The sequence below is a fragment of the Myotis brandtii genome, unplaced genomic scaffold (assembly GCF_000412655.1).
Source record: "Myotis brandtii unplaced genomic scaffold, ASM41265v1 scaffold707, whole genome shotgun sequence".
In the NCBI taxonomy this organism is placed as follows: Eukaryota; Metazoa; Chordata; class Mammalia; order Chiroptera; family Vespertilionidae; genus Myotis; species Myotis brandtii.
The window spans coordinates 928301-942172 of NW_005370773.1; the positions used below are offsets into that span (position 1 = coordinate 928301).

Genomic DNA, 13872 nt, shown 5'->3' on the forward strand with positions numbered 1-13872 from the left:
CTCCTCACCCACAGCCGGGACCCCTGCCAGGGGCGCAGAGCCTTGCCCTCCGCCTGAAGCCCTGCCGTCGTCAGTGGCGTCTCAGGACGGGCAGTGGACTCCGCAGGACAGCCGGCCTCTTTTGGGGGACAGTGCCCCCACCCGGACCTCCTCACGGCTCCGAATGGCTTTGCCTCAGTAGCCTTCCCACCCACGCAGCTGCCACCCCTTCGTCCTCCCTAGACCCGGCCCCTGACCTAAACGACAGTACTTCAGCCCCTGTCTCTCGCCCAGCCTTCCAGCCCCTCCTGGTCCTTGTCCAGCCCAGACCTCCCACGTGACCACCTGGCCAGCAGCATCGTCTCAAGCTGGGTTCCCTAGAAGCAGAGCCAGGGGACTTGGAGGGAAGTGGGAGAGAGAGGAGAAGCGGGGGATGGGGCTGGCCTGGAGGCTACCGTTAGCCTGCTCCCACGGGAGTCCCGCAGGCAGCCTGGGGCTCCGGGGTCCGCCAGCCGGGGCTGCTGGCCTCTCCCAGGTCTGGGCATGATCGCCCGGGCAAGGCAGCTTCCACTGGCTGAGCCCTTAGTAGCCACGCTCCGCAGTTGGGGGCGGGGCCGGGGTCTCTACAGGGGACCAGGCAGTCAGCATGTGTCTGCTATGATGGGTGATCTCAGTTTCCTCGCTCAGCCTCCAACCCAACTAAATCCTGTTCCGGAAAGATGCTACCGACCATCTTCTTTGTTCCTATTCCGGAGCCCGCCAGCCGGGGCACCCACTGATCCTTCACCTGTCCTCTGCTCAGCACCCCCTCTTCATGTTCATGTTGCTGCTTCCAAACTCATGACAACACTCACATGCTCTCCTACATTATTTACTTGTTATTTTTTTAAAAATATATTTTTATTGATTTCAGAGAGAAAGGGAGGAGAGAAAGATAGAAACATCAATGATGAGAGAGAGTCATCTATCCTTTGCCTCCTGCACCCCCCCGCACCCCCCCCCACACACACACATACTGGGGATTGAGTCCAAAACCTGGGCATGTGCCCTGACTGAAAATCGACCCCTGACCTCCTGGTTCATAGGTCGATGCTCAACCACTGAGCCACATCTGCTGGGCTGTCTTTTTGTTTTGTGGGTAGTTTCTTTTTTTTATTTTATTTTATTTTTTTAATACATTTTTATTGATTTCAGAGAGGAAGAGAGAGAGAAACATCAATGATGAAAGAATCACCAACAGGCTGCCTCCTGCATGCCCCCCACTTTTTTATTTTATTTTATTTTTTAATACATTTTTATTGATTTCAGAGAGGAAGAGAGAGAGAAACATCAATGATGAAAGAATCACCAACAGGCTGCCTCCTGCATGCCCCCCACCGGGGATCAAGCCCGAAACCCTCGGGCATGTGCCCTTGACTGGAATCGAATCCAGGACCCTTTGGTCCACAGGCCGATACGCTACCCACTGAGCAAACCAGCTAGGGCAGTTTCTTTTTTAAAAAAAATATGTTTTTTATTTATTTTAGAGAGAGGAAGGGAGAAGAAGAAGAGAGAGAAATATTGATGAGAGAGAAATCTTGATCGGCTGCCTCCTGCACCCCCACTAATGGAGATTGAGCCACAATCCAGGCGTGTGCCCTGACCGGGAATCAAACCAGCGACCTCTTGGTGCATGGGATGAGGCTCAACTAACTGAGCCACACTGGCCGGGCTTGGGGGTATTTTCTTACATAACACAAAAGATGTAGAAGCTATAAAAAATATGTATATTTGCAACATCCTATACAATTCTGTATAATAAAAGCCTACTATACTAAGGGTCCAGTCGGCCATTCAACCAATCAAAGGGTAATATGCTAATGATATGCTAAAGCTATTCAACTGCTCACTATGATGTGCACTAACCACGAGGGGGCAGACACTCTGACCCATAAGTTAGCTTGCTGCTGGGGTCCAGCTGATCGGGACTGAGCGAGATGGGCCAGACATGCCCTGGAGCCTTCCCATGGTCCTTCCCACGGCTGGCCAACCTCCCGCATCCCTCCCCATCCCGATAGTGCACCAGTGGGGTCCCTCAGCCTGTCCTGTGCCCTCTTACAATCCAGGCTGAGGGACCCCCCTCGCCAGTGCACGGATTTGATGTACTGGGTCTTTAGTAAAAGAATAATATGCTAAGTATCCGACCGATTGCTTGACCATTCAGTCAATTGTTAGACCAGTCACTATAACGCGCACTGACCACCAGGTGGCAGACGCTCTGACTGGTAGGTTAGCTTGCTGCTGGGGTCAGGCTGATGAGGACTGGGTGAGAGGACCGGATATGCCCTGGAGCCCTCCCGTGGTCCCTCCCAGGCTGGCTGGCCCCCATTGCCCCGATCGGGACTCGGCAAGATGGCCCCGATTGGCCCCCATTACAGGCCAGGCTGAGGGACCCCACTGCACGAATCCATGCGCCAGGCCTCTGGTATAGAAAATAAAAAACATTAGAAGGGTTAAAGATACCATAAATAAACACGTGATTAGAAAAATATGAGCAACACAGAAGATAAAGATTAACACATACACACTGCTTGTATAAATTGACAAGAAAAAGACAACCCCAAAATATGCAAAGGCTATGAGTAGGCACTTACATCAGAACCACTTTAACCATTCAAAAATGCGTTCAAAATCACTAGCAGTCAGAGAAATGGTTAAACAAAAATTTTTTAAAGTAACAAGTATTTAAAAAGTAACATATCACATTATGCCCATAAATTTGCAAACATTAAAAAGAAGGCTGCAGTGATGGCAGGGTGCTGATAACTGTTGAAGCTGACTTGTGAGTATTTGGGGGCTCATCATACTATTTTTTTTTTTAAGAAGAAATATTTTTTATTTTAAAAAAAATATATTTTATTGATTTTTTACAGAGAGGAAGGGAGAGGGATGGAGAGTTAGAAACATCGATCAGCTGCCTCCTGCACACCCCCCACTGGGGATGTGCCCACAACCAAGGTACATGCCCTTGACCGGAATTTAACCTGGGACCCTTGAGTCTGCAGGCTGATGCTCTATCCAGGAGCCAAACCGGTTAGGGCTCATCATACTATTTTATCTGCTTACAAATGCGTGGGAATGTCCACAATAAACAGGAAAAGACCCTCAAGCACACTGAAGAAGGCCACGCCCACTGCCGCCAGGGCTTGGTGAGGAGCACACTGTCATGTGGGGCTGGCGGAAATGTAAATTTTCACAGGCTTTTTAGAATGCAATCTGGAAACAATTGTTTAAAATAAAAAATGCAAGACCCATTTGACCTGGAAAACTCACTTTCAGGGACCTCTCCCATAAAACATATTTTTACATAAAAATATATCTTAAAATATATGATATATTTTTTTAAATGCTTATAATGGCCCTAGCTGGTTTGGCTCAGTGGATAGAGCATTGGCCTGCTGACTGAAGGGTCCCAGGTTCGATTCTGGTCAAGGGCACATGCCCAGGTTTCGGGCTCGAACCCCAGTGTGTGGGGGTGTGCAGGATGATTCTCTCTCATCATTGATGTTTCTGTCTCTCTCTCCCTCTCCCTTCCTCTCTAAAATCAATAAAAAAATATTTTTAAAAAAATGCTTATAATGGTAACAGTAAAAGGGTGCTTATGGCAGCATTGTCCTTAGAAACAGAGCAAGCACCCCCCCACTGAGAAACTGCTGACTCATTACAGAGCTCTGCCCTTGAGGCAGCCACTATAAACAGTGGTCTATTCATTAGCTTGGAAGATGCTTCCAGGACTTATAACTGAGTAAGAATTGAAAGATACAGACATTATAGGAATCTACTATTTTGGACAATGAAGTTACTTTATTCCAAAGGAAAAGGGCCTGAACTTGTCACCATGAAGATTCAAAGTAGTGCCTGTCGGAAATCTCCTGCTTCAATTATGTACGGGCGACCGTTATGATAGGAACCATTTCTGTAAAGACATGTAGATGCAGATCATTATATATGGATAAAAACACAGAATCAATATGTCGATTTGTTAGCAAAGGTTTTGTGGTGGACTGGAGGGGATATGGTATACTAATGAAGGAGTAAAACCAACAAAAAAAAAACCACACAAAAAAACACAGAAACACACATCATGGCTCTATCCCATTTATGGAAAAGGCGCTGTGTGCACGTGCGGTGAGCATCCTTAGCCAAGTGCAGTAGCTTGGAATGCCATGCACAGCAACTGCAACCCCGTGTCCCACACCCCGCGGGCCTGCGCATTCAGCCCGCCAGAAAGCCTTCCCAGTTTCATCCTCTGAGTATCAAACAGCGCTGCTGAAAAAATGTAAGGCCCTCTCCTTGCGGCACATACATTACCTTCCTTGATGCGCTGACTTGCTACCGTTCTGCAGATGACCAAAGTAAGTTTCATAGAGGCTAATTCACCCAAGTTAACAGAGTTTACAAGTTTTTACAAATAAAGTCAGTGAAGTGGCAGAGATTCAAACCTACTCTGCTTGGCCCCCGAGTCTGTGATCTTAACCTCCGTTCCTGCCGCGATGTGCTGGTCCATGGCGCACGTCGTCCAGGGAGGGGAGCCGCTGCGACCGTGAGGACAGGACCTGGGCAGAAGCGGTCCGCACCGCAAGGAGACAGCCAGCTCCCCGCACAGCAGGCCACAGTCTGAGGCCAAAGCCCCAGCTGGGGTCCTCTGCCAAACTGGGTCCCTGCTCCTCCCGCTCCTCCCACGCTGGGCGCCAGTAACCCACAGGCTCGGTGGGAGGAGGTGGGGGGAGTGTCCCGTGGGTCTGCCTCCAGTGGTAACACCTGGGAGGCAGGCTGAGGGTGCCCGTGGGTGCCCCACAGAGCAGGCACACTCAGCCACGGCTTTGAATCAGGGATTGGTTATCACGGAGGCGCCGGGAAGGAGGGCTGGTGGCCGGAGGCACCAGGAGGTTCGCGTCTCTCTTGATCTGGTGCTGGCTGCATGGCACGCTTTGCCCATATTTCATTGGTGCGCTGGGGTCGCTTCGCCAGCGCCCATCGTTACATTTTCCGGAATTTTGTGAGCTGTCAGTTCATTACGGCCACCATTAAAAATTAAATTACATAAATTTACAATTAACTGTGTTACATTTAAAATAAAACAATAAATACTCCTGATTATTTTTCTGTTCTCTCTGCCCTTGAGGTTTGTACATCTGGGTATCTGTACATGGAATACTATAGAGGGGTGCTACTGTGCACCACGCCCCAATCCCATGCTCAGTGACAGCACATTAGCCGCTGACGGCAGCCATGGTGGGAATATTTATTTACACCACGGAAATCAGCAGACACTGTAGGTCGGGGCTGCAGTTATTATTTTGTTGATTGCCTAGATTTAAAGCGAAGAAGAAAATATTAATAATGCAGATTAAACTTAAAAGTGTGTTGTATATGTGAATGGCAGAACAAACCAAGGAAACAGTCTTCCAGTATTCAAAACCTCTTATCTGATTCAGCCCAGAAGTTGCTGGCATCACTGCAGAATGAGTGAAGTTCTGAAACGCGGTTTTGCGTTCCTCTTCCTTGTTGTTAATGTAAACAAAAATACCAACCACCGAGCATCTCAGATCTGCGTTTAGAGAGCAGGTTGTTAAAAATGTACCCACACGTGCAGCCCATGTGGCTCAATGGTTGAGCATTGACCTACGAACCAGGGGGTCACGGCTTGGTTCCCAGTCAGGGCACATTCCTGGGTTGTGGGCTCAATCCCCGGTGGGGGGCATGAAGGAGGCAGCCAACCAATGATTCTCTCTCATCATTGATGTTTCTGTCTCTCCCTCTCCCTTCCTCTCTGAAATGAATACAAAAATATTTTTTAAAAAATATACCCACACACCACTGGGTATACTTCAATAAAAAGTTAAAAACAAATAGAGAAGCAGGCCCATGGACATATGGTCAAAGTAGGATGGGTTCCTACACAACAGTTTTGTTTAATTTTTTAAAATATATTTTTGTTGTTGATAGTATTACAGGCATCTCCCATTGCCCTCCTCCCCACTCCCAGCCCTTACACCACCCCCCCAGGTAGTTTTGTTTAATTTTTTAAAAATATATTTTATTGATTTTTTTACAGAGAGGAAGGGAGAGGGATACAGAGTTAGAAACACCGATGAGAGAGAAACATCGATTCAGCTGCCTCTTGCACGCCCCCTACTGGGGATGTGCCCGCAACCCAGGTACATGCTCTTGACGGGAATCGAACCTGGGACCCTTCAGTCCGCAGACCGACTCTCTATCCGCTGAGCCAAACCGGTTAGGGCTTGTTTACTTTTTGTAATAAAATATATTGTAATAGAAACCTCATCCCCCAAACACAATCCTTGTGGCGTCAGCTTCAGGCTTACTGAGCAACTATGCTGTCGCGTAGTATCTATTTGTGTAGCAGGCAGTTTTCCAGCTGCAGTGAGTGTGTGTATGTGTATGTGTGTGTATATGTGTGCGTGTGTGGGGGTGTGTATTTGTGTGTATATCTATAAGGTTCGTGTGTATTGTGTATATGTTATGTATGCATGGTTATGTGTGTGCATAAATGTATATGTGTGGGCATATGTGTGAGTGTGTATGTGTATGCATGGTTATATATGTGTGTATGCATGTGTGTGTTTTATGTAGAATAATTTGGTTCTAGCTGATCTTTGATAAAAAAATCTTTGCCTCTGAATTCATCTTTCCTCATTAAAATCCTAAGCATGTCTAGGAGGTCAAGGGGTGGCCACAAAACCTGCTGACAGCAGGGGGCAGTAGAGTGCAGCAATTAAGCGTGTGGGCCTTGCCACTAGCTGGCTTTGCCACAGGCTTCAACCAGGTAGTTCCATGCATTTGTGATTACACACCTCTTTCAATGAGAAAGTTGCATTGATAACTTATATACATAATTTATGTCCTAATATTATAGATGTACATATTTAAAATATAACAAAATTGAAATAAAAAATAGAGGAATAGAGAAAAATGGTGAAATTAAAAACTATTGAGGTGTAATTGACAAAATGCACATATTAAAAGTGCACAATTTGGCCCTAACCGGTTTGGCTCACTGGATAGAGCGTCGGCCTGCGGACTAAAGGGTCCCGGGTTCAATTCCGGTCAAGGGCATGTACCTTGGTTGCCGGCACATCCCCAGTAGCGGGTGTGCAGGAGGCAGCTGATCGATGTTTCACTCTCATTGATGTTTCTAATTCTCTATCCCTCTCCCTTCCTCTCTGTAAAAAATCAATAAAAATATATTTTTTAAAAAGTGCACAATTTGATGCTTTAAAAAATATATACATTTTTATTTATTTTAGAGAGGAAGGGAATAGGAGAGAGAGATAGAAACATCAATGATGAGAAAGAATCATTGATCGGCTGCCTCCTGCACGCCCCACACTGGGAATCCAGCCCACAACCCAGGCATGTGCCCTTGACCGGGAATCAAACCAAGATCTTCTGGTTCATAGGTTGACACGCAACCACTGAGCCACACTGGCCGGGCACAACTTAATGTTTTGATATATGTATACACCCATGAGACCACCACACAACCAAGATTGTGAACATAACCATCATGCCCAAAAGTTTCCCAGTGTGCCTTTGTAATTTCTCCTTCCCACCATCCCTGCTCCTCTGTCCGCCAGCAGCCATGGAGCGGCTTTCTGTCACTACGGATTGGTTTATATTTTGTGGAGTTTTATATAAATGGCATCATACAGTTTACACTCTTTTTTGAGGGGGTCTGGCTTTCACTCAGCATCATTGTTTTGAGTTTCGAGATAATTATGGGTTAGAGCATTGCAGATGGAACATAGTCATGCACTGCATAATGATGTGTTGGTCAGTGATGATCATTTCTGATGGTGGTCTCATAAGATTATAATGGGGCTGAAAATTTTCTATTGCCTGGTGTCATCGTAGCTGCCCTAGGGCCGACGCATTACTGTTTGGGCGGGTCTCAGTGTACTGGTAGGAATGCCCTTGGGTGGGAATGCCTGTTTCCCACAACATCTTCCCTTTCCAAACCAACTGTTGCAACTGGATTGACCCTTGTGCTTCTTATCACAATTGCAAAATGCCCTTCAGCAATAACCCTTAGGAAACTCCAGCAGAAAGATTTTATTGCTTACAGGCCCTGGAGCATACATGTTCCCATGAGGTCCCAGGTAGAGAGAGCATGCTCAGGCCTGGGGTTCTGTTTTTATTGGGGTCGAGGGTGGAAGCCTAGGGTTTCACTGGCTCACTCTTTACTGGTGCATGTGAGACATAAGAGAGCATTTAAAGCAGGCAAGAGAAAAAACAAGTAGTACGGCTGGTCAGTTATCAAAATCAACCAAGATGTAAAACTAAGGAGCTTCAGTGTGTGGAGGCGGCCTGGCTTCTTGTCTGGTCCTGTGGCAGCCACTGTGTTTATCTGAGACAGCCTTCAACTATCTGAAAGTCCCCTCCAGTGCGATTGCCCATCCCAGGTCATGCCCTCCCTCCCACCTTCCAGGTAACCTCTTTGACCAGTTTCTTAGGTATCTTCCAGATGTTCTAATGCACACACACACCCACACACACACACACACACACACTCTAGAGGCCTGGTGCATGAATTCGTGTATGGGGGGGGTCCCTCAGGGTGGCCTGTGGGGATCAGGCTCCAGCTCACACCCCCAGCCTCGCAGCCCCGCAGCCCCACCTTGGCCTGGTGCTGCCTGCTCACCTGCTCCACCATCCCGCCATGGTCCCGCTCTCACTGGGGCCCATCATGGCCGGCAGCGCCTCCACTGCTGCCGCTGCCAGCACTATGTCGCTGATGCTGGTCATGTTCTGTGCCGCCCCCTGGTGGTCAGTGCACATCTAGCAAGCGGTTGAATGACCGCCCAAGGGGACAATGTGCATTTATTATATAGGATGATTTCCCCAACCTTTTACAGAAAAGATAGCATACTTATTCACACTGTTCTGCAATTTACTCTTTTCATTTAAATCATCTTGGAGATCTCTCTATCAGTTTGTAGGAAGTGTTCTTTTCTTTTTTTTATAGCTTCTTTTTAGTTATCTAGTCATCAGATCTACCTTCTTATGCCTAGAAATTGCAAGGTCAGCCAGGTCATTCCTGCTGTCATGCTCTCCAGAACTGTCCTACTTCATGCCCTTTCCCAAAACCGATTCTCTATCCTTCTCCCCCCCTTCCCTCTAAACTAGTTTGGCTTTAGTTCTGAGATTCCTTCCCCAGGTGGGAGAAATTGCCCCAAGGGTCTATCAAAATGATGGCTTGGTACCGTTGGGTTAAAGCCAGGTGTTTCCATGGCCATCCACTAGTGTCTGAGGCACTCAAGATGACAAGTCCACTGGGTTCCGTTTAAGCCAGTCTTCATGCAAATTCTCGTTTCCTTGGGGAACTCGAAAGAGAGAGTATATTGGTCTTACTGAGCACAGATCTATAGAGAACAGAATCATAATCTAGAGCAGATTTGCAAACAATGGCCTGTGGGCCAGACCAACCCCCTGCCTGTTTTTATCTGGCCCACAAGCTACGAATAGTGTTTACATTTTTTATTTTATTTATTTATTTATTTATTTTTTTATTAACAGATCTATAGACAGAATCATAATCTAGAGCAGATTTGCAAACAATGGCCTGTGGGCCAGACCAACCCCCTGCCTGTTTTTATCTGGCCCACCACCTACGAATAGTGTTTACATTTTTTATTTTATTTATTTATTTATTTATTTTTTTATTAAATCTTTATTGTTTAGGTTACATTTGTTCCTCTTTTTTCCCCCCCATAACTCCCCTCCTCCCAGTTCCCGCCCCACCCTCCACCCTCACTCCCCACCCACTGTCTTCATCCATAGGTGCTCGATTTTTGTCCAGTCTCTTCCCGCATCTCCCATTCCCCTTTCCCCCCCAAGAATAGTCAGTCCATTCCGTTTCTATGTCCCTGATTCATTATAATCACCAGTTCATTCTGTAAATCAGATTATTTATTCACTTGATTCTTAGATTCACTTGTTGATAGATGCATGTTTGTTGTTCACAATTTGTATCTTTACCTTTTTCTTCTTCCTCCTCTTAAAGGATACCTTTCAGCATTTCGTATAATACTGGTTTAGTGGTGATGAACTCCTTTAGCTTTTCCTTATCTGTGAAGCTCTTTATCTGACCTTCAATTCTGAATGATAGCTTTGCTGGATAAAGTAATCTTGGTTGTAGGTTCTTGCTATTCATCACTTTGAATATTTCTTGCCACTCCCTTCTGGCCTGCAAAGTTTCTGTTGAGAAATCAGCTGACAGTCGTATGGGTACTCCCTTATAGGTAACTGACTAAATAGGTTTTCAATATCTTGCTGTCTCTCATCTTCTGGCACCCCAATGATTCTGATGTTGGTACGCTTGAAGCTGTCCCAGAGGCTCCTTACACTATCTTCGTATTTTCGGATTCTTTTTTCATTTTGCTTTTCCGGTTGGGTGTTTTTTGCTTCTTCGCATTTCAAATCTTTGGCTTGATTCTTGCGCTCCTCTGGTCTGCTATTGGGTGTAATATTCTTTATTTCCGACCGTGTATGCTTAATTTCTAGTTGTTTCTTTATCATAGCATCGAGGGTCTCATTAGTTTTCGTGAGGCTCTCCAGAAGTTTATTGCAAGCCCTCAAAATTGCGTTTTTTAGCTCTATATCCTCCATTTCTGTCATGTTTTTTTGTCTCCGCATTTTTTATGCTTTCTTGGTGCACCCCCTAGTGGTCTTTGTGCGCAGTCTTGTTCTAGTTGAGCCTTGATTGTTGTAGTTAATACTAGAGGGATTTGACCACCAGGCCGACTGGCTGTGTGAATCAGCTGTGTCTGCCGCGGAAAACTTCTGTCCTCTGGGGAGGTGCTAATCTAGCCTTTGCCTGAGGCGATCTGGCAAATGGCTCTGCGCAGGGCTTGGGCGGGGCGGGCTCAACAGGGCGGGCGGGCGGAGGGAGCGGTTATGGCCCCTCTCAGTCCCGTTCCCAGAGGCTCTGCTTCTCAGAACCCCCGGAACCGCTGCAAACCTCGGAGGGAAAGCTGCCTTCCAACTGATGCCAGACACTCCCGCTTCTCCCGTTTGGGTCCGAGTCCCCAGCGATTCGCCCGTATCTGGAGCTCAGAGTCTGAGACTCCCCCCTGACCGAAAACGACAACCGCGCTCTCAGCCACCAGCCCGCTTTGCGCGCGCACCTCCGCACCTGAGTATTTTCCACACTGCGCCTCCTCTGAGCCTCGGTGTGCTGTTATTTTTCCTTCTAGTTGAAGAGTCTCTCCTCAGCCAGCTTTCCTGTGGTTCTGGGTGATGTCCGTTCCGTCTTTTAGTTGTATTTTTGAAGTGGTTGTTTGCGGCAGCAGTCTCCGGTGTTTACCTATGCCGCCATCTTGGTCTCTCTCCGGAAGTCTGATCAAATCTGTATTTCTCCTGTGTAGTCTCTACATTTTTTAGATAGTTGAAAAACCCACAATATTTTGTGACACATGGAAATGGTATAAATTTCAAAATTTAGTGTCTAACAGTAAAGTTTTGCTGGAGCACAACAATGTCCATTTGTGAAGAATTGCCTGTGGCTGCTTTTTGCACAACAGCAAATTGTGTAGCTGTGACAGAGACTGTGGGATGTACCCAGCCTCAAATAGTCAGGCCTTCACAGAAGGGTGCCAACCCTTGCTAGAGCTCATCCGCACCACGGCCCTGTCACTCCAGCTTGGCGTTTGAGCTGTGAACTTCCATGCATAAATATATTGATTCTTTTTTTTAATTATATTTTTATTGATTATATAGAGAGGAAGGGGGAGGGAGATAGAAACATCAGTGATGAGAGAGAATCATTTGATCGGCTGCCCTCTGCACTGGGGATTGAGCCTGCAACCCAGGCATGTGCCGTGACCGGGAATCGAACCGTGACCTCCTGGTTCATAGGTCAATGCTCAACCATGGAGCCATGCCGGCTGGGCTGAGTATATTGATTCTTACTACCAGACTTCCTTTATTCACTTAGCTGGACAGCCACACTCTGGGTTTTCCTTCTCCTTCACTGGCCACTCCTTCTAACCTCCTTTGTCAATTCTTTCTCCTCTTCACAAATTCTAAATGTTGGAGGGTTCCCAGTGCTTAGTCCTGGGCCTTCTCTTCTCCCTTCATTCACATCATAGATGATCTGATCAAATTTCATAGTTTTAATACCATCTACACACTGATAACTCCCAAAAGTATAGTCCTGTTAATTCCCCAAGGAGATATAACAATTATACACATATACGCAATAAACAATAGAGCCCCCAAACTATATAAAGCAAACATTGACAGAATTGAAGGGACAAATAGACAGTTCTACAATAATAGTTTGATAATTCAATACTCTTACTATTTGATAGAACATCTGGACAGAAGATCAATAAGGAAATAGAAGACTTGAAACAACATTATAAACAACAAGACTGAATAGACATATATAGAAGACTCTACCCAACGAATGGCAGAAAATACATTCTTCTCAATGCCCATGAACAGTCTCTAGGATAAGTCCAATGCTATTCCACAAAACAAGTGTCAATGCGTTTGAAAGTACTGAAATCTTACAAAGCATTCTTTCTGGTTATAATGGAATGAAACGAGAAATCAATAAGAGAAGGAAAACTTAAAAATTAACAAACATGAGGCCCTGACTGGTTTGGCTCAGTGGATAGAGCGTCGGCCTACGGACTGAAAGGTCCCAGGTTCGATTCCAGTCAAGGACATGTACCTTGGTTGCGGGCACATTCCCAGTGGGGGATGTGCAGGAGGCAGCTGATCGATGTTTCTCTCTCATCGATGTTTCTAACTCTCTATTCCTCTCCCTTCCTCTCTGTGGAAAATCAATAAAATATATTTTTTTAAAAAATTAACAAACATGAAATTAAATACACATCTCTCAAACAAGCAATGGGTCAAAGAAATCACAGAGAAAATTAGAAAATACTTTGAGATGCATGGAAGTAAAAATACAACATAGAAAACATATAACCCTTGTCCCAACTTCTCTCCTGAAATCCGCACTCCCACATCTGATTGACTATGTGATATTTGTATTAGGATGTATAATGAGCAGTACAAGGACTTTACATTTTTCTCCCTTTGACAGGTCCTCCTTTCTTGTTTCACTCTCTCAGCTAATGGCACCTTCCAGTTGCTTAGTACTAAAACCTTGGAGTTATCTTTGATGCCTCTCTCTTCCTCTCACTTCTTCCATCCAACACATCAGCAAATCTTGTGGACTCTCCTTTCAAAATGGGACCTGAATTTGACCCCTTCTCACCACCTTCACTGCCACACCCTGACCACCCTCACCTCTCGCCTGAGCTTTTGCGGCCCCTCGGCTGCCACCTTGCCCAGTTAAATCTACATACAGAGGCCAGAATGATTCTTGTGATGCTGTCAAAACAGAAATTGCTTTATCTCATTTTCCAGCTTAAAACCCTACATCTGTGTCTTAAAATAAAATAATAAAATAAAACCTGCAGCCCAAAAGACTCTGCAAGACCCTGCGAGGCCTTCTCCAGTTCAAGATGAGAACAAAATCTGAGTTATTCTACTACTGGATGGTTTTGTTTAGCATTTAAACCTGTATTCTATCTGGAATTAATTTTGATATAAGAAGGTGGGGTGCAGCTTTATTTCCCCCCAAAAGGCAGATGTCCCAAGTGTTTTTTATTGAGTAATCCACATTTCCCTACTGATTTGAAATGTGACTTTTATCACATGCCAAATTCTCATATGTATTGGGTCTACTAGTATTTCTGACTTGCTTGTGTTTCTTATCTGTCTATATACACTGAGTGGCCAGGTTATTATGACTACCCCATCAGTACTTCGTTGGGCCACCTTTTGCCTTCAATACTGTGGCGATTCTTCTTG

General features: G+C 45.8%; 2 protein-coding genes across 2 annotated transcripts in view; one reads left to right on the top strand and one right to left on the bottom strand.

The window, feature by feature from the left end:
* ERN2 (endoplasmic reticulum to nucleus signaling 2) overlaps window positions 1-4525 on the bottom strand; it is a 25170-nt gene extending 20645 nt beyond the window's left edge. The window contains exons 1-2 of the mRNA XM_014530011.1: window positions 4465-4525; window positions 3085-3163 (exon numbers count right to left, since the gene is read on the bottom strand). Coding sequence (XP_014385497.1) covers window positions 3085-3163; window positions 4465-4525 — 140 coding nt within the window. The remainder of the gene's footprint in view (window positions 1-3084; window positions 3164-4464) is intronic.
* Window positions 4526-8701: 4176 nt separating this feature from the next.
* The window catches only part of CHP2 (calcineurin-like EF-hand protein 2), a 14530-nt gene continuing 9359 nt past the window's right edge, over window positions 8702-13872 (top strand). Inside the window, exon 1 of the mRNA XM_014530012.1 lies at window positions 8702-8808. Coding sequence (XP_014385498.1) covers window positions 8702-8808 — 107 coding nt within the window. The remainder of the gene's footprint in view (window positions 8809-13872) is intronic.